This window comes from Pseudonaja textilis, chromosome Z, assembly GCF_049901715.1.
Source record: "Pseudonaja textilis isolate UNSWEBS1 chromosome Z, rPseTex1.2, whole genome shotgun sequence".
Taxonomy (NCBI): Eukaryota; Metazoa; Chordata; class Lepidosauria; order Squamata; family Elapidae; genus Pseudonaja; species Pseudonaja textilis.
In genome coordinates this window covers 39,352,414-39,373,737 of record NC_142008.1, presented here as the reverse complement: position 1 = coordinate 39,373,737, position 21,324 = coordinate 39,352,414, and the positions used below count along the sequence as shown (strand labels likewise).

The window sequence follows — 21,324 nt, the reverse complement described above, 5'->3', positions numbered from 1 at the left end:
GCTCATATTTTTCTGCCATGACCTCTTCACTTGAACTCATATCAGTCACAGGAGCTGAATCCAAGCCCGGAGCCACAACACATCAATAGTTTTCATTTCTTTTTTATTGCTAAGTCAGCATGAAAACGTATAGATTAAACAGAATCAGGAAACCAACAATGTCTTGTACCTCTTATTTTTCATTATTTTAATGAAAAAATATGCAGAATCTATATAAAAGCGAAATACCACTCATGCATCATCACAAAATCTCCAGAACCGTAAAGCCTACAAACTTAAAATTTGGCATATATCTTGGCTTCTAGGTGCTCACTAAGAAAGGATTTTTCAAAATGACTATCAGAACATTAATATTTTGCATTTGTATATAATTATAAACATATAATACATTAGCATTTGCATATAATACATTAGCATCAGCATTTGTATATTATTATAAACATATTCTGATGCTAAGGAGTTCTACTCCCCCTCCCCACTTGAAAAGAAATCTGTTCCAAATGCAAAACATAAGCACAGGACAGGAGTTTCAATTTCAGTTTCAGTTTCACAGCAGCAACCAGCTTTAGTTCAGAACAGTTGAACTAAGCCATGCCCAGGCTCCTTGCTGTCTCCTTCTTGCTCACACAGCTAATACTTTCCAAACAGCCCTCAACTCGCTCACATACTGTCAGGACGCTAGCCAGATGAATACTGATGGATGCTGGTAGGTAGAGGCAGAATTTTCCCCTTATTTTCCTTCCCAAAAACTAAGCCCAATCACATAGTATCAAGCTAGTATATTGATATTTTAGATTCTCAATTTGAATACAGGTTAATTTAGACATTTAAATTAAAATATGTTGTTTTTAACTCTTCAAGAACTGATATCAGTTTGACAATTTGGTTTGTGTTAGAAAACATTCTAATGCAGTGTTTTAATCTATATCACATAGAGAATTCAAAGACAGTTCACCATATCAGACAGGGGAGTAAGGACATTTCTGTTATCCAATCCAACAGATAATATAATATAAGCAACTTATAAAGTAGTAGGATGTACTTTCTGCTTAAATCAATTTTTTTCTTATATAATTTAGCAGAATATCTTGTGCCATCTCTGTTTGTAGAGAGCATCTTTTATTGTTAAGCCTGCATGTTGTTTTTTATCAGATAGAATGGAAATTAGGCAGTCCAACTTTGTGGTGTACAGATAGTCCTTGATTTACAACTACAAAATTATGAGCCCAAAATTATGGTTGTAAATTATGGCAGAAAGCAGGCCCAAGGCTTGTGGGGACCCTACTAGATGGGAGGTAGGCTCAAAGGATCTATTGGGGCAGAATGGGGGAGAAGATATGTGGGTGGGGCAGCTAGTTGGTCATAAGGTGGGTAGTTTGCCAAGCACCTGAATTTTCTGCACATGACTGTGGGATGCTGCAGCAGTTGTTATCTCAGGTACAGGTCATCAATCCCTTCATTGAGTGCTGTTGTAATTTCCGAAAGTAGTTGAACGAATGATTATAACTATCAATATATGTTTCTTTGGTGCAGTCATTTATTATGTGTCTGTTCTTTGATTTCGGCATTGCAGAAGTCCCTAAATCGATAACTTCCAGGTGGTTTAGAACAGTGGTCCCCAACCTTTTTTGTGCCGCAGCCCGGTACCGGCATCACAAAATCATCCGCGGCCCGGTACCGGCATCAGCACGCATGGCAAGGCGAGCCGAGCGACCGGCCAGCCAGCCGTCCCCTGCTTCTCCCTGCCACCTTCAACTCCTCCTTTGTACCTGTGTCGATGGGCTTCGCGACGGCTTCGGGACGGTCGCTCGGCTAACCTTGCCATGCGTGCTGAAAGAATCCTCGCGCCTTAGTTTTGTTCAAGCTGCCTTCCCAATGAAACTAGGCGAGGATTCTTTCAGCACCTAAACGCCGCTTTCTACCTGGAAAAGCTCACCGAAGCACTTTTTCATCGAAACAAGATGGCGGCGCCCAGCAAACTGGCGGCCTGGTAGAAATTGTTCCACGGACCGGTACCGGTCCAGGGACCGGTGGTTGGGGACCCCTGGTTTAGAATTACAGCGCTCTGGAATAATCTGTAGTCATGCTGAATTTGGATTATGTGATTTTGGAAGTCCATATAGTGCCTGTTTTATTTTCAAGCTACACTATTCCCTCTCTAACCTCCTTATTATTACTCTTCAGTAAATTCCATGTTTTGGAAATGAAAGTCTTGGATGTGGAATAAGATTGTAAAAAACACTAACCATAAATAGTTTTCAAAGTTTAGAACTGAGATTCTTTTCTTTGGTGGTGGTGATTATTTTTCAAACTGTCCTCTTATAAGTCATTTTAAAAGTTAACTTTTAGGACATCTGTTCTGTGTAGTATTCTTGGGGATTATTGAAAATGGGCAAATTTGGCAACCCTGCTTGCCAAATAAAGCAATTTGTTTAAGTTGTTCAGTAAAACTACTCTTCTAGAAGCTTAGCCAATCGATATGAACATGAATTCCTAATATTTTACTTATAATCTTGGTTCTTATATTCTTTGAGGGAATAATTATACTTTGCTGAACAGAAGGACTGACTTTTACAATAGACAATAAATCCTCTGCTTTTTAATGATATGAAGATTTACATCTATATAATGTTTTCATTGCTGGGACCTTTTTTAGTGCTCAAATCTAGATGGCAATGCTCTGTCTTCAAGTTGTTTCCATGCAGAACATGTATTTTACCACCTTTTTAAAAAAAATTTTTTAAGAATAATTCTTTTAAGCTCTAACACTGGAAAACAAGATCTAAACCCAACAGGAAACATATTTAAAAATTCACCTGAGCAAAAGAACATGAAAACTTGGGCAATATGAAAAGAATAGATTTTATTAAAGCACATTTCCCACTATCCTGTCAGAGCTGAAGAAGCTTCTTGGATGAGAAGGGAAACGCCTTCAAAAGAAAAAACAAGAAAGTCCAGTTGCCTCCTGAAAAAGCACCTTTAAGATAAAGCATGTACTGTATTAACAGACATCAGATAATATTGTGCAGGTGCCTGGTGGATTCTGTTGTATTCCAAAGAAAACCTAGAATCATTCTTAAGACTCCGATAAATCTTTTAAGTGAGGATTTGCTTGCTGCTTAAAATGAAGGTGCAACATTTGCTTTGGATTCAAAGCCTTCTAATTTTGAGAGAAACTTCACTAAGGCGAAGTGGCAGAAGAGACACCTGGAGTACACAAATGAGGATCTTCACTGAGGATTATTTCATTGTAATAACACTGCAAAACATAATTATTTTTCCACTCTTTATCACATATGTAGATAGATAGCCAGAGGTCCTTTCAGGGTTATCTAATTCGTTTTCGGCCCAAGGAAAATCTACAGAGCCACTGTGGGTACTACTCAAGAGATTTGTCAGAAAGTTGCTCAGATCCATTCTGAATTAGACTCTGACTGTCTAGGTCCCTCAGAGTTGACAAGATATAGATTAGTATAGTTACCTGGGAAAAGTTCAAGCCTTATAGTCTTGATAAAGCAGGAAGTGTTTTGGGGACTGTAAGTCTGGTAACTTGTTTGTTGGGTTCATGACTTTCCTGATTGTTTACGATCTCTCAGGTGTTGGTATATGCTTTGATCCTTGAGGGAACATGAGGTATTACCAGCTGTTAAAGAAATAGTAATTTATCCCTTCTCCAGGAAACCATTTCTGGATCTAATGGTTCTAGACAATTATCACCCTGTCTCTAATCTTCTCCTTTTAGTGTAAGTTTTTGACAAGATAGTTGGTTTACAGCTCCAAGAATGCAAAAGAAACAAATTAACTGAATCTTTTTCAATCAGCTTTCAAACCAGATGTATCACTGCATTCATTTCATTTGTATATTGGGGTGTATAACATTCCTTGATGTCTCAGCTGTCTTCAATATTACCAAGAATAGTACCATATCTCTAGGAGCTAGGATTAAGGGATACATTGGTTCTTCTGTTTCCTACTGAGACAGTTCCAACAAGGACTGGTAAATGGGGAGAGATTTATTTATTTGTTTAATTTATATTGCCGCCTATTCGCCCATGGTGACTTGAGGCAGCTTACACAATGTAGAATCATATTTAAAACAAAAAATAAAAAACAAAAAAACTAACAAAAAGAATCAAATAAATTAGTGAAGTACAATAGAACCAAATTTGGGAAAAGAAAAAAACAAAACAAAAACCAACTCCCATTCCCCTGCCCTGATGACAGCAGATCACACTATCCATTTGATGGGCTTTACCCCTCTCTGGGTTCCCCAGGCCCACTGGCAAAACCAGGTCTTCAATGCCTTCTGGAAGAGTATTAGTGAGGGGGCCATTCTAATCTCTGGGGGAATGATATTCCAGAAAGAGGGAGCCACCACGGAGAAGGCCCTTCTTCTGGGTCCCACCAAGTGTATCTGTTGAGGTAATTCCCCGTTAGGAGAATGAGTGCACACAGGGAGACGTAGTGAGAGTGGTGAAGAATAACACACAACTAGCACACAGATACACTGTATAGTAAAATGTAGGTTTTTACTTCCAGTAAAAACGGTTGAGCAAAGTCCAACAAGCAGTCCAAGTCATTCACAGTTAAAGCAGTCAGTTTTCAGTCCAGGGATAATCCAATAACAAAGTCCAGTATCAAAAACAGTTCAGTAACAGACTTATATCAAATCCAAGAAGACCTATGATCAGTCAATAGTCAATTAGGAACGGCAACACTCTCCAGAAAAACAGAACAAGAACAAGCCAGGTTTCTGGCTCCATCTTATGGCCGTTTGAGGAACCACACCCAATTACAGTTTTAGCATTTTCTTAAAGAGACAGTATTAAAATGTCTACCCTGGTTTATCTATTTTCCAACCCAACTATTAGGTGACTTACATTCCTAACAGTATCTCTCACAGGGGTGGGACCCGCAACATTCCCTGCCTCCTCGTTCTAATGGGTTGGGTAGATGTGACTGGCAAGAAATGTTTCCTTAGTAACCCGGACCCAAGTCATGGAGGGCTTTAAAGGTGACAACCAGCACCTTGAATTGCACCCAGAAGCGAATCGGCCACCAATGCAGCTCCTGCAGGAGAGGTAAAACGTGCACACCAGGGTCTGCACAAAACCATGCGGCCGCTGCATTTTGCACCAACTGGAGCTTCCAGATGCTCTTCAAGCGAGCCCCATGTACAGTGTGTTGCAATAATCAAGACGGGAAGTGACCAGGGCATGAGTGACTGTGAGTTGGGACTGCTGATCCAGGAAGGGGCATAACTGGTACACAACCCTCAGTTATGCAAAGGCCCTCCTGGCCACAACTGCCACCTGCTCTTCGAACAGGAGTCGTGAGTCCAGAAAAACCCCTAGATTACGCACAGGGTCTGTTTGGCATAGTGCCACCCCATCCAAGACTAAAGGTGGTAATTCTCCCTGAGCCAATGAACCCCAAACCCAGAGCCACTCAGTCTTGCAAGGGTTTAGTTTCAACCTGCTGCTCCCCATCCAGCCCCTAACAGCCTCCAGGCATTGTGAAAGAAAGGACAAGCAATACTTAATTCACCACGGGCCGAGACATACAGCTGAGTATCATCAGCATATTGATAATACCTCAGTCCAGGATGATGGATGATCTCACCCAGCGGCTTCATATAAATGTTGAACAGGAACAGAGAAAGTACCAAGCCCTGCAGAACCCTGTAAAGCAGTGGGTGAGGGTTGGATCTCTTCCCTTCCTATCAACACTGACTGAGAGCGGCCGCAGAGGAAGGAAGTGAACCAAGACAGCACAAGGCCTCCCACTCCCATCCCCTGAAGCTGCCTCAGGAGAATCCCATAGTCAATGGTATCAAAAGCCATCGAGAGGTCAAGTAGAGCAAGGATGCATGCACTACCCCATCCCGCTTCCACCAGAGATCATCCAAAAGTGCAACCAATGCTGTTACTGTCCCAAATCCAGGTCTGAATCCTGACTAGGGGTCGAGATAATCCGTTTCATCCAGAAACCTCTGGAGCTGCTGCGTGACCACCTTCTCAACAACCTTCCCCAAAAAGGGAAGATTGGAGAAGGTCGGAAATTATCCATCCAGGTGGAGTCTAGTGATGGTTTCTTAAGAAGAGGGTGGACCACAACCTCCTTAAAGTGCTGGGTCACCGTCCCCTCCTATAGAAAAGCATTAAGCCTTAGACCCTTCTTTGTGGGGTTCCTTAAAGTTCTGCGTTCTTTCTACTTCTATTACTAAATTCCATAGCCATTTCTATTTAACAGCTACATTAAGCCACAGATATGCACTTAGATATTATACATGTACTAATTATATGTCTAGTATCCAGGATGACCAAGAGATGCATCAGGGTTTTTCTCAATGTTTGGTATTATGGGATCCAAATGAGGATAAATCCGTTTTAGTTTAACCCAAACAAAACTGAAGAAGACCCTTCAGAGTTTTAGCAACTTTCTACCATTGTTCTCTATAGGATCACTATTGGTGTATTGTATTGGTGTGTTGTCTTGTGATCACAACTGCTGTTTAAAGACCAAGTGACAGCTGTGATGAACTAGACCTTTGTCAAACTGTTACCTTGTCTGCCAGTTATGTACATTCCTGGATCTCCCAGAAAGCCTGGACATGGCTACTTGTGCCATTGTCATTTCCTACCCTTGCAATGTGATCTACCCTTGAACATCTTCCAAAGCCACAATTGATCCAAAATGTAGCGGAACAGATAGTTATGGTTTCAGTATGGTATACCCATATAATACCATTATTTCATGAATATTATGCCTTCCAATAGACTTCCAGATATAAATCAAGAAGCTTGTTATCACTCATAGTACAAAGCTGAGCTATTTGTAGATTGAATTGTATAGACAGACAAGAGACAGAAGAAAAAAAACCTTCAGTTCTTGTGATATTCATGCAAATTATAGGCTACAATGCACTGATAATGTTACTTCGTTTGGTTAATGAAATGTCCACTGGACTCAGAGAGCACAAGTACCCTTCACTTTGGATCTTGTACAGTGACTAAGTAGTAGGATATTCACTGTCATGATAGCATCCATTTAACTATAGTTAGTGCAAAATAACTTACAATGAGTTATTGAGATAACTTCAGCTGAAAAAATGTACGGTACTCTTAATTTTAGCTACAGTTCTGTTTTTTTTTCACATTTTCATGCATTTGGTTTTAGTGAGTAATAATTCACAAACCATTGTGTTCAAACTAATTTACAGTATCTACAATATGTTGTGTTACCACTTAATTAAAATTAAAAGAAAATACCAGTTATATATTTAGAGTTTTCCTTTACCAATTTCATTATTTTAGATAAGAGAGATCATCAGAAATGAACACAAGAGTGATCATTAATAACAATATTCTGCTAGCAGGCTTTCGTTCTCTCTCCTGAGGTCAGACATGTTGAGCTGAGATTAATCAGGTTGACATTTCATGCTGGTGGGTCATGAATGTAGGATAATAGTATTAAATGGTGATTCGGTTGCTGTGGAAAGCAGCACTCATTATTCAGCCAGTGCATTAAATCATCATGAAAAACAACTGGAACTTTTGCCCATCTGTTTTGCACACCTCCAAAGTAACAAGTGTCTGTTTACATTGAATCTGTATCTTGCTTCCATCTTTAAGAACACATCAGAACTGCCTTATCAATAGCAATTCTTTTAGTTAAACCAAGCTAATCTTTTCTTGCATGAAGAATTATTTGTATAAATACTTATACAAATAAGTCTTAAGCTAAATAGAATTAGGTTGGAAAATACAAAGTTATTTTACTTCTATTAATTTTTAATATTTAACAATATTAATTTTCTGTTAATTTTATTAATATAAATTTTATATTTTCTATTAATTTTTGTTAATTTTTAGTAAATTGGGAATATATATTGCAATATCTTACATTGGATTTCCAACATATAATTCTGTATACTATTAACTTATTAATAAATATATTTATTATGCAAAAGGATAAAATAGCAAATTACAAATGTAATCTAAAATTTGGCTTTAGATAAAACACAAAATATTTGAAGAATGTTACATAATACACTTAAAAAAAACCTAACAAATTGATGTGTTACTAAAAGATAAAAATACAGCTGTTGCATCTGTAATTTTTGGATTATCATCTATAAGTAAAATGGTGACATATTCAGAAATACCACTTCCTGGTTTTGATTTTAAACTAGGCCAAATAATATTCTGTTGAAGACTCTTACTCACAGTACAATAAAATAGATCCCATTGTTTCAAGGTTAATAGCATTATAGAGATAAAATCTTTGACAGATGGGAAGTTTTTGAAATCTACCATATAGCCTATTGGATGGTACAAAGACTATTCTGTATTTACTTAAATATGAACTATTAAGTTACTTAAGGAGCTGTAATGTATATCTGTAATTAATTTCAAAAGCTATAGATGAGCATGGAGCTTTAGCTTTAGCCGTTAATTCCTGTATTGAATTATCCCATAAACTTTGTATATTATAATGAAATGCTGATGTCATGGCTCTGGAAAATAAATTACCAGAATCGATACCTGACTGATTTTATGGACCATCTATTTTTACTGGTTGTCCTCGACTTACAACCATTCAAAGTTCCAATGCAACTAAAGATGTGACTTATGACCATCTTTCAGACTTACAACTATTGCAGTAGCCCCACTGTCATGTAATCAAAATTTAGACATTTGGCAACTGGCCTGTATCTATGATGGTTGCAGTGTACCTGGGTCATGCAATTACCTTCTGCAAATTCCGACAAAGTCAAAGGGAAAGTCAGTGTAATTTAACAGCTGTGCTTCTAACTTAACAACTGCAATGATTCATTTAACACCTGGGGCAAGAAATGTGATAAAATGCTCACTTAGCAATTGTCTTATTTCTTATAGCACCTTATTTCGTTGTTCTCAGGTTTCTGAGTACAATGACAATAAATTTATCTATCTATCTTGCTTAGCAATGGAAATTTTCGGCTCTGTTTTGGTTGTATATCGCTGAATACCTGTCCCACACATCTACAAAAGATTCATTTGATATTTCCTGAAACAAACCTTCCTTGTTTTTAAAACGTATATATGTAACAAAACTTAATAGTCTTTAGCTAAGCTTTTGTTTTCAAAGGGCATTGCCCATTTTCCAGGAAAATAACGATTTGGAACATGCCTTAATATACTTTTTAAAAATCTTTAAAGTTTCACCTGTAGTTTGCTATGTTATTACAGGGGGTCCTCAGTTAACAACCACTCGTTCAGTTAGATGGTGTTAAACAAGTGGTACTTAACACTCGGTGCTCAAAGTTATGACTGTCCCAGCACCCCCTGGTCATGTGATGACAATCAGGTGCTTAATTTGCACTTAAGAGATGTTGCAGTATCCTGCAGTCACCTGATCATCATTTTCATCCTTCTCTGCCAGTTTTCCACAGTCAGTGATCAAGTTGGCAGGGAAAGTTGCAAACTGCTTGGGTAAGTCTGCCCCACCCACCCACCCATCCTAACTCCCCGCACTCATACTATATCTCTTGACCCACTTGAACAACCTTCTGCATCCCACAACAGCCACCACAAGCCCCGCCATGTTTGCACTATGCTGTGTCATACCCTTATATTTCCTGCACAAGCCAGACACTCTCACACTATACCTCTTCAGCTCCTTGTGCACTCTGCCTCAGCCTCCATAAGATGGTCTTGCTCCGGCTCCTTACAGCAGCCGCCCATGTCATATCACACTAGCTCTTCATACACACCCCACCTGAAGTAGCCCCTATAAGACTGCACCATTCTCATGCCATGGGACACTGACCCCTCAAAACACTTTTCTGCACCTGGCAGCAGACCCAATAGTCCGATTGCGAGTCATCTAGGACTTTCAACTTCCTGCTGAATCTCCTACTGACCTTGCTTGTTGGAAGCTGCTAGGGAGTTGCAGAGAGGTCCTCAATTAGCAACAGCTTTGGAAAATACAGGGATTTTAAACTATACAATGCAATCTTGTGATATTGCATTTTAGGGTGACATTGCTTAACGATGCAAATTCTGGTTCCTCATTGCTGATTGAGGACTGCTTGTATTAGCAAATATAATCCAAATTGGAGCTCCATATAGAATTTGAGGTGCAATTTTTTCATCAAAAACTTATATTGCTGCAGGAACAAATCTCCCTTTGAATAAAAATATTGAAGCAAGGCCATCATAGTATAGATGTTGCTATCAGAAGTGTTGCACTGCAATTATGTTGCCAGGATAGGCATGATTAAATAAAATACACAAATAACTAAAATGTTCCATGTTATCAGATAAAATTGAAATTTTAGGCTCTACTTTTTTAAATTCTTTTTTTCAAAAACCAGAATTTTAGTTTTGACATACTGGAGTTGATTTGTACTAGAATTTCTTGGTAATATTTAACTAGTGCATGAAGTAGATGTTTGAAGCTCAATCTAATAGGTAAAAGAAAAATAGTACCATCAGCAAAGGGCACATTTTATGTGCTTTATATATACATGTGACTTCATAGCAAGTTATGTTGAACAAAGACAACAACAAATTAACAGCCTTAATTGGTTTGCTTATGATACGATGGATGGATGGATTTTGGAAAACGGTTATTATTTGGAAGTCAAACAATATGACTCAATTTTATAGATTTTAAAAATTATTTGAAATATACACTTGATGCCTTCATTGAATGACTGCAGTATCAAAAACTGATCTCACTGCTCAGTAGAAAAGATACAGATTGAACAATTTGTATTCTCCCTCTGGGATAAATGCTAACTCCATATGGAGTTGTTTCTCCATAAAGAAATGCAAACTACCATCAGAGATTACTTTGCCACTAGAGGTCAGTCTTTAGTAATCAACCTTTAACGAACCAGAACTGTCAAAAAAGGTAATAAATTACACAGTGGACTTTCCTAATTATGAATTCCTATTTAATCACTCACTGACAAGTTAAGTGAGGCAGTAGGTCCTATGTACTTTGCATATATAGTTATGCTCATATATTATTATATTTCTTTAGAGGTGGGTCTTTAATCATATAGTAGGTCATTACCAAAGAGTCTCTTATCTAGTCATAATTACTTATTATGGAAAGTAATTAACTTTGTTACCCTCTTGATTCTGTTCCCAGCAAAAAAAGCATTCACCTTATCAACAAACTAGATTTTTTTATATAATAAAACATTTGATATAAAAGGAACTTTTAAACAATGTAATAAAATAGATACAAAATAAAAACATGATGGGGTAGATACAAAAAATATCTTCAGTATGATACATGGAAATGATAGATTGGATTTCAAATGATGAACCATAACTTGAATTTTTCAATATTGTGATTAAAATTAATATGGAAAGATACACAAATTAAATAAGTTTGGACTATAAAAACTTCTTTCTTTTCCAGTTGAGTAGATAGAACTAAAGCATTTCCATTCATAAAAATACAATTTTGTGTATGATAATTTGACAAGTAATCTTATGTAAGCATCTGTGAAGAAAAAATTATTTTACAAGCCTTTGGTAGTATACATAATGCTAGTAAGCTCAGTTGAATTCAGACCCACACAAAAATGGTTTAAAAGTTGATTCAGAAAAGAAATTAGTGAACCGTTACAATTCATTAAGAACACTGCAGTTGCTTACGAGAATATCTGTTAGATGATACCCTGTTTCTCCAACAATACGGCCTCCCCCAGTACGAAGTCCCAGCATGTTTTATAGGCATGAAATGAAATTAAGCCCCTCCCCCCAAATTAAGGCCTATATTAAAACATGCGAAATGGGGGGGAATGGTGGGGGGGCTTGCCGTTAGGAAGTATTTTTGTTGCACACCCAGATATGGTGCTGCCTGCGTTGACCCCGATACGAAGTGCCCCACCAATGCCGAGGTCAACATCCAAGCCGTCGCTGCCCTCCCGCCCAAAGATGCAAGTGGGGGGAGAAATTAAGTCACCCCCGAAAAGACAGCCTAGCCATTTTTTCAGGGCTCAAAAAAAAAAAAAGACTCGGCCTTATTATATGAGAAAAAGGGTAGGGCTGCTCCCTAAACTAATGAAAGCTTTGGATAAACAAGCACTTCTATGAATCTTGCATATTTTAAGTGAATAATACCATCAAAATTTATTGTCAAACAATGCTATTGATCATATGTACAAATTGCAGAACAAGCTATCTAATAAAATGCAGCTCTCCAAAGCCTTTTTTCAATAAACAACAAACAATCCCTCCTTTGTAATTCATTGGCTAAGGGGAAAAGGTGTAAGGCAGGTCAGAAAGGTAAATGAGTATCAGGAATGGGAAATGTCTTCAAAATTTGTGAAAAGCAGTATAAGGTGAGGTTCTTCCCACTTGCAGGAGTTGTATAATGGCACTGAATGAATGTTGTTTTTGCCTGGTTCTCAACATTATGGCTATTGCAGTATTCCCCACCCCCCCAGTCACATGATCGGAATTTGGGCTCTTGGCAGCCTCCCACATTTATGACCACAGAATGCGCTTGTTTTGAAAAGAAAAATCAGAAAGTGCAGTTGTCTCTTTTAAAAAAAGCACCTTTGGGACAACCATAACATGGATGACTGAAAATCTCCATAGACAGGATACACTTCAATTCCCCCATCTGCCTGTGTCCTCCCCATCTCTGCTCTTTTGATCACCCTGCATTCTACTGTTCTTGGTGTCCTGGACTCTGTCCTGCCCTCTGCCATTTTGCACACCACCACCATCCACCAACCATTTGTCATTCTCTCCCTGCTGATGATGGGGTGCATCCTTCTGATTCTTACAAAGGACTCAAAAAGACCTTCTAAAGGCAGCAGCTACCTCACAAAGGGCCAGGCATGCTTCAGCAGCAGTAGCAGAAGGATAAAAACGGTGAATGAGCAGAGGGTTAGGTGGCTGAAAGGGCTGAGGGAAGAGATAGAGAGAATTGATGAGTGGGGGAATTGAAGTTGAGGCAAAGATGACAAGGTAAGAGAAGTATGAGGCCCTTGCTAATAATAGCCGGGTCCTGACCTAACAACCACAACTAACACTATCTTACCTGCCATTGCTTAGTATTGCAATCATGTGGTATTTCACCTCATTACTTAGCAATAGAAACTCCAGTCCCAATTAGGGTTGTTAGATAAGAACTACCTGGATTTACATTGTAATTTTTTTTCTATCAGTTTCACTTTCAGACACTCTTATTACTAAATCCTTGAAGTACTGCTAAAATAATTTGTAGAAGTACTGCTGAAAAAAATATTAAAGCTGTCAACATGCATATATATCTAGTCCTTGAATATTTCTGGATGACTGCATGTGTTTGTTAAAATATTTTTGTTTAACCAGCTTTAACTGGTAATGTTTATCTTGAGAAATATATATTTTAATTCTGCTAATCTTGAAAATATTTTGGTTTTTCTTATTTTAGGATCAACTTCCAACATTGGGGAATACAAAGGTGTGATGACCCGGGGTGTGGCACAAAAATAACAAAGTCACCAAAGTAGATAAATTCCCTTTAATGCCTCCAACTTGGCCCCCAATGTTTAGTTATCCTTGGCTGGAGGTCAGACTCTTCCAAAAACAATCTACGAAGGGAAGAAATGCAGTCACAACCCAAAGTAAAGATAATTAGTGTAGTGTGAGAGGTGGAATGACTGAGGTGAATGCGGAGCAACTTCAGCTTTAAACTTTATTGAAACAATAAAGGGTTGCCGCAACTGCCGCGCTAACAAGGCAGCCAGCTGGCGGGCAATGGCTGATGCCGTTTGACAGCTCCCTTTTATAGTCAGCTGTCAAACGGCATCAGCCAATAGGAGCAGTCCATGTTCCTGCTGGAAGCACGGACCAGAGTGAAGACCTTTTGGAACGTACCAATTAGAAATAAAAAACCCAGCACAAACCATGCTGAAGTAATTAACACGACAGGCCAGGATGATAAATTACAGGCTTTCAAAAAATAACGCAGCATCCACCAAACCCAGATAATCCTCAACAAAGATAATGCCTGCTTTGCTTCCAGCAACTTTGCCATGTGCAGTTTGCCCTTTTAAACAGTCTTCCCAGCTGCAGCCCATGAAGGGGATCAAGGCCCTTTCCTCTCCCGTAAGCCACATTGCTCCCTTCTTTGTTCCTTCCTGCGTGCTCTAGAATGAAGAGGGGATGGCTCTGGGTCTTCCTCTGAATGCCCAGCCAGACAGTGCCCTTCCTCCATTTCTTCCGTAGGCACCGGATCCACACTCACACTCCCTGTCAGCTGTTCAATCTCCCCCCTCAGAATCAGACTCCAACAAGGGCATGATACAAAGGACTACAGTTCTAAAATAGCATATTATTCTAGTCCAGACAGATTTTTTTTCTTTACTAGTCAAAATAATTTTATATCCAGTTCTCTTGGCTTTTACTTATCCAGTAACTTCAAGCGCTACAATTTCTTTTTACCATTATCTGACATGACTAGGATAGATTAGAACAAAGATAAAGAGTTGATTCGTCTGCTGAATTATTTTTTTTGTCTCGTGTTAATTTTGGAATTTTTCATTCCCTAGATCTGTTTTCTGTCTCCAGGGATCAAGATGCAACTAACTTCCCGTGCAGCTTTGTTGGCTTTCCTTTCTACATTTTCCCCCCACTTATGCCCATGGCCAAGTTCAAATACTTAAACTCTTACAAACACTCATCACCTTATTTTGAAGCATAAATCCTTATATTCTTGTTCCTCATGGGTCAGGAAATTTCCTCCCATGAGCGCTGTACTGAATCACAAGTTTCATGGTTTTTTAGGCTATATGGTGTAATGATTGCAAAGCAAATTCCCTAGTTCTTTGAAGTGTCTCATAGATTTCCCCCCCTGAGACTAGAAAAATATACTGGAAAAGTATAAAATAGGAGTGCACATTTATGCAGCTTTTAGGGATTCTGCAGCAGTGGTTTTATAATGAGAGCTGGCACTTTCCTATTTGAGCTACCCATTGCAAAATGGTAATCTAAATCATATATAAATTATTCTTGGAATACAAAATACACCAAATGGTGCTGGACTTAAAGCAATATACTCCAGAATTTTTTACTTAGAAAATCAATAATGAAATTCTGGTTGGTTCTTGCTAAAAATTTGGCTACACTTTTACTTTGTAGGTGGTTTCCTACAGCACTGTTTATATCCGGACACAAAATCTTGGTGACATAGAAGCCTATCATCATTAAGAAGCTGGTGTTTTACAGTGGCAATTATATAATAGAGTAGATAATGCCCCAGAATTCCCAGAGAAACACCAGTACTGGTAAGAAAGGGAATTTTTAAAATAGAAAATATATTGGTGCTATTATTACTGCAAATAATTTATATGGCTACATTGTCAAGCTTCAGCACCTTTCAGTGAATTTAACATCGGAATCTGTCATATGCACGAACTTACATATAATGTTCTTTTTTTGCCTTTGATACTTTTATGCAAATGTTTGTTTTCTCTAGGTCTTGGTGGTGACACAGTCGTAATTTGAGTTGGGTCACCACTGGTAAGGAAATCATTATTCTGATGGCATGAGCACAAAGAAAGGGAACTTATCATACAGTAGAAGATTATGATCTCTAAGAAGGAACAGAATTAGCAAGATGAAATTAATATATTTCATTTTTTGATTAATTTTGATAATTATGCTTTTTAAAAGAAAATTTTATGAGTATTTAGATTTAAAGATATACTGTACTTTTGGGGGAAATTGTCAATATATTGTAACTTAAAGATCTCTATTGAAAAGAGATTGAGACATAAGTATTTTTGAAAACGGAGAACCATTTTGGAAATGTGATGTTCGCTGTTTTTATCTGGGATTTAATTAAATTTGCTTGTACAGCATAGCTCGTTAGACATCTTCTCCATGTGGATAGATCTCAAGCCAGAATAGCTCATTGTTTACAGTGCTGTGTTGCTCTTTCAGCAAAAGTTGGGCCATTGTGATATTTATCTGAATTCAAAGAAGGCTAATTAAAAGAGCTGCTGACAGTTGTTGTGATCTGACGTTGACTGGAGCTTGATGGTCATTATGGGAAAATAATGAACCAAGCCTGAAAATGTAGCAGCTGCCAACTTGGGATAGAAGAATAGTTATTGCTACCCAATTTAAAGATCTATTGACTGCTTCTCTTTTTTCTCTATAGATCTGCAGAAATGTAATACTATCTAATGTTGCGTTTTGTCACTACAGGTCTTGTAGAAATATGCTACAATTTTCTTCTTTAAAATTTTAACTTATTCAATTGTTAGCTTTCAGAATTTATTTTTTCTGATTGGAAACTTACTTTTTTTTCCCAGGAGAAAGATTTGATCAACAATTATAATTGCATGTTACTGTGTTTATATATTTTGATATAATGGAAATATTCGTCTGGCTACTTTTTTCTCTGTAGATAATTCCAGCACTGTTTTAGAGTATATAAATACTCTATATTTATATTTAGGAATATAAATGTGTCCCAGCTAATTGCAATAACTAGTGACTTTTTTAATGACATGACAACATATTTCCACAGTGTTAGTACAAACTCTGAAGATATCTTTTTCCTTTAAGGTTTTGGGTATAATAGTGAAGTGAGAAATATTATAATCTGCAACCCTGCTTGTCATTACTGAAAAACTGCTATGGTGTTCATTAAAAATACATCATCACTTTGTCATGTTTTCCCATGTCCCATTAGCAAGACCATAGTAAAGGAAATAGGTAGAAAGAGACTATAATCATTTCTTAGAAGAACTTTAGACTTAAAAATTTATCCTAGAAATGTAAAAATCCCACTGTACCATCATCATATTTATGCCTGCAGCACTTACTGCAGGTATGTAACATTTATTTCAGCTGCCATTAAAGGTAGCACACATTATATGTAATGTAAAAAGCATGTTTGTGCATACTACATAATACAACCAAATTAGAAATCTTGCTGAGAAGAAGTGATCTCAAATGTGTCCCAAAAAGCCAAACTTTTCTCTAAGAAATAATGATGAAAAATTATTCATTTAAGAGGCTTTCTGTTCCAGGGGAAAATTAACTTTGATTTTATTGTTGGGAGAGCCATCATTTTTGTATTTGTGTAAAAAATAAATTTGCATATACCCAGATGAGAAGGAGCATAAGCTGCTGGGTTTTTTTCTGTGTGAAACCACCATATATTAACAAGAGGTTATGTTGTGCTACTTTATATTAAACCAAATCACCTCTGAAACATGTGTAGCACCATTCATCTGTGTCACCAAAACCCAAGAGAGTGGCTGATATCGACTTTGAAACCGAAACAGTGATCACTTACAAATCAAACATGGCATGCTCTAAACCAATTGTGCACGGCAATCTTTTCTGAGAAAAGACAACTAATTGAACATGATAAAGTGTAAAGTTAATTAACACTCTTAAATTTGTTGATTACTTTTCACAGGATTATATTGTTCTTTTGGGTAGCAGCTTTCTGTCCCAGCTGTCACCTTTTTAGCTGAATGTCTTTGGTGAACAATAGAGACACCATAACAAGTCGTAAATGGTCCCTGTGACAGCAGACCCTATGAGGCTGCATCTGTAGAAAATGATTAAAACAATTGCATTTTCAAGGTAGTACACCCAGCAGCCTGGTCCCCTTAGCCTCTCCTTTATCTCATTTTAGGATAGACTGTTTAAAACATTTAACCATATATTAGTACATGTTAGTACACTTAATGATTTAATGGAAGAATGAAAAACCTTTAAATCATGTTCTGTAGCATGCTTCTTTTCAGCACAAAATGAAAGGCATCACACATTTAAATCTAAAAAAACCTTATGGACATATAGTAATGTGTAATGAAGGATTAGATCTGGACCATATTACATATTAATTCCTCAAGCATAATTCTAAATATCTCATGTTTCATTGTTGATTTCCTTGTGCAAAATGTTTGGATAAGTAATGGGATTATTGCAGTTTCACTTAGAAAGGAGTAAGTTGTTATTTATAAACAGTAATGTCATACTAATTTTAATAAACTGTTTACAAATGTGTTATAACAATCATATGCTTTTTTTGTTTCCACAACCATAGCAAAGAGAACTACTTTAACTTTCTTTTTTATAAGATTGGAAAGAATTAAAATTTATCTCAATTTCTTGATTTTTCCTATAACAAATATATGGTCAAAACTAGACTAAACATTAAGTTTGTAATCCATTTCAAAAGAGGCCTATGGATATTGTCTTCCCAAGAAAACAGTTTAGGTAGAATGTACGTAACTTCTTTTTTAATATTAAAATTAATCAGATCTCAGTATGACTTAAGATTGGATCAGGAAATCATTCCAATTTATTTTTAATGTGGACTTTTATTTAAAAAATACATAAGCAGATTGCCATGATTAAATTTGACAAGCTTACTTGTTCCTAAAACTGGCTAAAATACTTGACATGTTAATTTTAAATACAATTTGATGGTTCTTTTAAAAATTCTGCTTAATGTTCCTGAGAACATTACAAAGCCCACATACCATTTGTTGGAGATATGTCACTCTTATGAGATCCCCTTCTCAATGCCAGGCTGCTGCTGAGTTTGCCTGAAGAGGGAGCAAAGTTATCCATGGGAGTGTTTTCCATAGGAAAAAATGTAATACTTCCCATGTGGACATCCTATTTTGTATGCAGGAATCATCTTTGAGAGGTCAACAACCTACTAGGTTCTAATTAACCTGTTGTAAGGCCATCCCTTTCCATTCAGTTTCTGTGATTCTTGTACCTTCCCCCCCCCTCTGACTGGTAAAATAGACAGTCTTTTGGGGGGGGGGATGAAATTGGGGGAGAGAGTTACCAACCTAACGAAAGACCACTATATTAGTATTTTTATAGTTAAATAGACACTTAGACACCCATAACATTTATTCTACAGTTTGATCAATTATTCTATAAATGCTATCATTATTTCTCTCTTCCTGTCTGTGTCACATATATTAAAAAATGTTTCCCATTAACTTTAAAATGAATTGAAAAATTTTATTAGGGTAGCATCTTTATAAAGTAAACACCATTACCAGATAATATGAAAGAGGACATCTGGACTGATTTTGCCCAAGGACTAGGCAAAAGGAGCTTAGTTATGGAAAGTCACCAATGCTATTTGATGTCTCCATGTCTTATGATCAGAAAAAGACCAGTGGCTACAGGGAAAATGTACTTTATGGAGAATCTGGTGAGCAGAGCTGAATAGTGTTTTTTTATGTTTGATTACTTAGAAAGAGATAAGATTAAACTTTCCTCCTTGCAGATGTCATTTCTTCCATTTCCAGTCCTGCTCAGTATATTCATTTCCCTCTTGATGATAGCATGCCACAACTAAAAATACTTCAGCCACTGAACTTGAGATAGGAAGAGGGTTTATAGCAAGATCTATAATAAAGAAACAGTACACAGGCATGTAGTATAAAGATAAATTCAAAGCTGAAATGCTGCATTTTCATCAAATAGCATACCTTGTGTTGGTCTTCCTTTAAAATTCTGGAAATTGCATACTATCTATCAGGCTTCATTCACCCAGACCATTACTTGAATGTGAAGACAAACAAGAGAAGATTCAGGTACACAGTTCTTTGATAAACTAGTTTTATTACTGATACTATGAAAGCCTAATTAGAGCCGGAAATTGCCAACTATAAGACTCAAGCCATATCTGCTTGTCTATCTCCAGGTTCATATCTTAGATCGACTCTTATGTGCTTCAGCAGACTGAGAGCTGTTCATTTCTCTGTAGGAGGGCCAGTTGACAACTGTGCACTGTTATTGCAGCAGGCCTATCATCTTAGGTTCTTTTCATCTGACCTTATTCCTTCTCACACTCCATTGTCAGGTTAAGAAGGATTGCTTGAAAGAGGTTGGCAGCACTTTGAAGTAGAACAATGCCTTTGGCAGTAGATAATTGAATGACATCTAGATTCAGAATGATTGGAAAAGTTCTATGCAGGTTTGTGAATGTTGGTGATTTAACACTACATTGGATACATCAAAAAGCCCTATTTTCTATCCTTATTTAAGTTGCTAGAATCCAGAAACTTTGTGGGAAAGCAATGGTTCGATAGATATAAAGACATTAATTTCAATTCTGAGACTAAAAAACTAATTCCTAATCTATAGATATCCTGACACTTTTTTGTGGTGGCTATAGAATATGTATTCTCTATCTTGGATCACTATTTTGTACTGAACTCCAGTTTATATACATTATGATATTTTATCTAATTAGTATTTTTCCTCTAAAAACTCAACAAATAATGCACAACTTTGTGTGTGTGTGTATGTATGTAAATGTGTATGCATGTATGCATGCATATACATGTATTTGTGTGTGTTCGAATAGAGAGAAAGAGACCATTATACTAACAGAAGAGATGTATATCATTGTAAGCCTCAGAGAATTCAAAGATGAACAAATAAATACATACAGGATAGGACTGGAAAAGGAAGTAGTGAGAGCTGTTTAATTTCATTCCTATACAGATGATAAGCACAAAGGAAGTTTCAAATGTTTAATTTCATTCCTATACAGATGATAAGCACAAAGGAAGTTTCACATTCAAGTGATATGAAAAGAAGCTTAAAAATCATTAATGACTATGTTATTCTTAATGGTAGGTGTTGGAGCTGCTCGTGCAGGAAATCTTACCTTCATGGTCGGGGGAGTAGAGCAGGAATTTGATGCTGCAAAAGAGCTGCTCACATGTATGGGTTCCAATGTGGTCTATTGTGGAGAAGTTGGAACTGGACAGGTAAATGCAGATCATTCCTAGCCATGTTATAAGCTTTAGTGTACTCCCCATTCACATTGAATTAATGTGCTTCGTAAGCCAGATACCTTCCAAACTTATTGAAATTTATTTTCATAAGTGAAATTCTTCATTAAACTGGTAATTAATTGACATTTGTTCTATCCTCTCTCCACTTCCAGTAAGATATACTACTGTAGCCCTGTTTAAAATGCCACCCTATCTGAAGCATAGGTAAGAAAACTGAAACTTTTCTTGTGAGTTTGTAGGACTCACGTGCAAATTTCATATACAAAATGCAGTTTTGCATTTTCTTGCAGACATTTTTGTCTTTTTCAGTGTGCTGCGGGCAAGTATCACATTGTTTTTCTTTCAGTTGTATTTGTGATTTAGTTGTTTAGAAGGTAGGTATGTAGATGTGGTATTCTAGAAGTTTGATTGCAACTACTTAAATTAACCACTCAAACCCATCAAATTGTTTGTGTTAAAATTAGAGTGCAGCAACCTCTGGAGGGCTACATGTCACTCATCTGTATTCTGAATGTTAACTT

The 21,324-nt window shown here is 37.1% G+C and overlaps 1 protein-coding gene across 1 annotated transcript in view; it reads left to right on the top strand.

Annotated features, from left to right (window-relative positions):
• Positions 1-21,324, top strand: part of HIBADH (3-hydroxyisobutyrate dehydrogenase) — a 104,987-nt gene that overhangs the window by 60,368 nt on the left and 23,295 nt on the right. Inside the window, exon 5 of the mRNA XM_026708130.2 lies at positions 20,643-20,776. Coding sequence (XP_026563915.1) covers positions 20,643-20,776 — 134 coding nt within the window. The remainder of the gene's footprint in view (positions 1-20,642; positions 20,777-21,324) is intronic.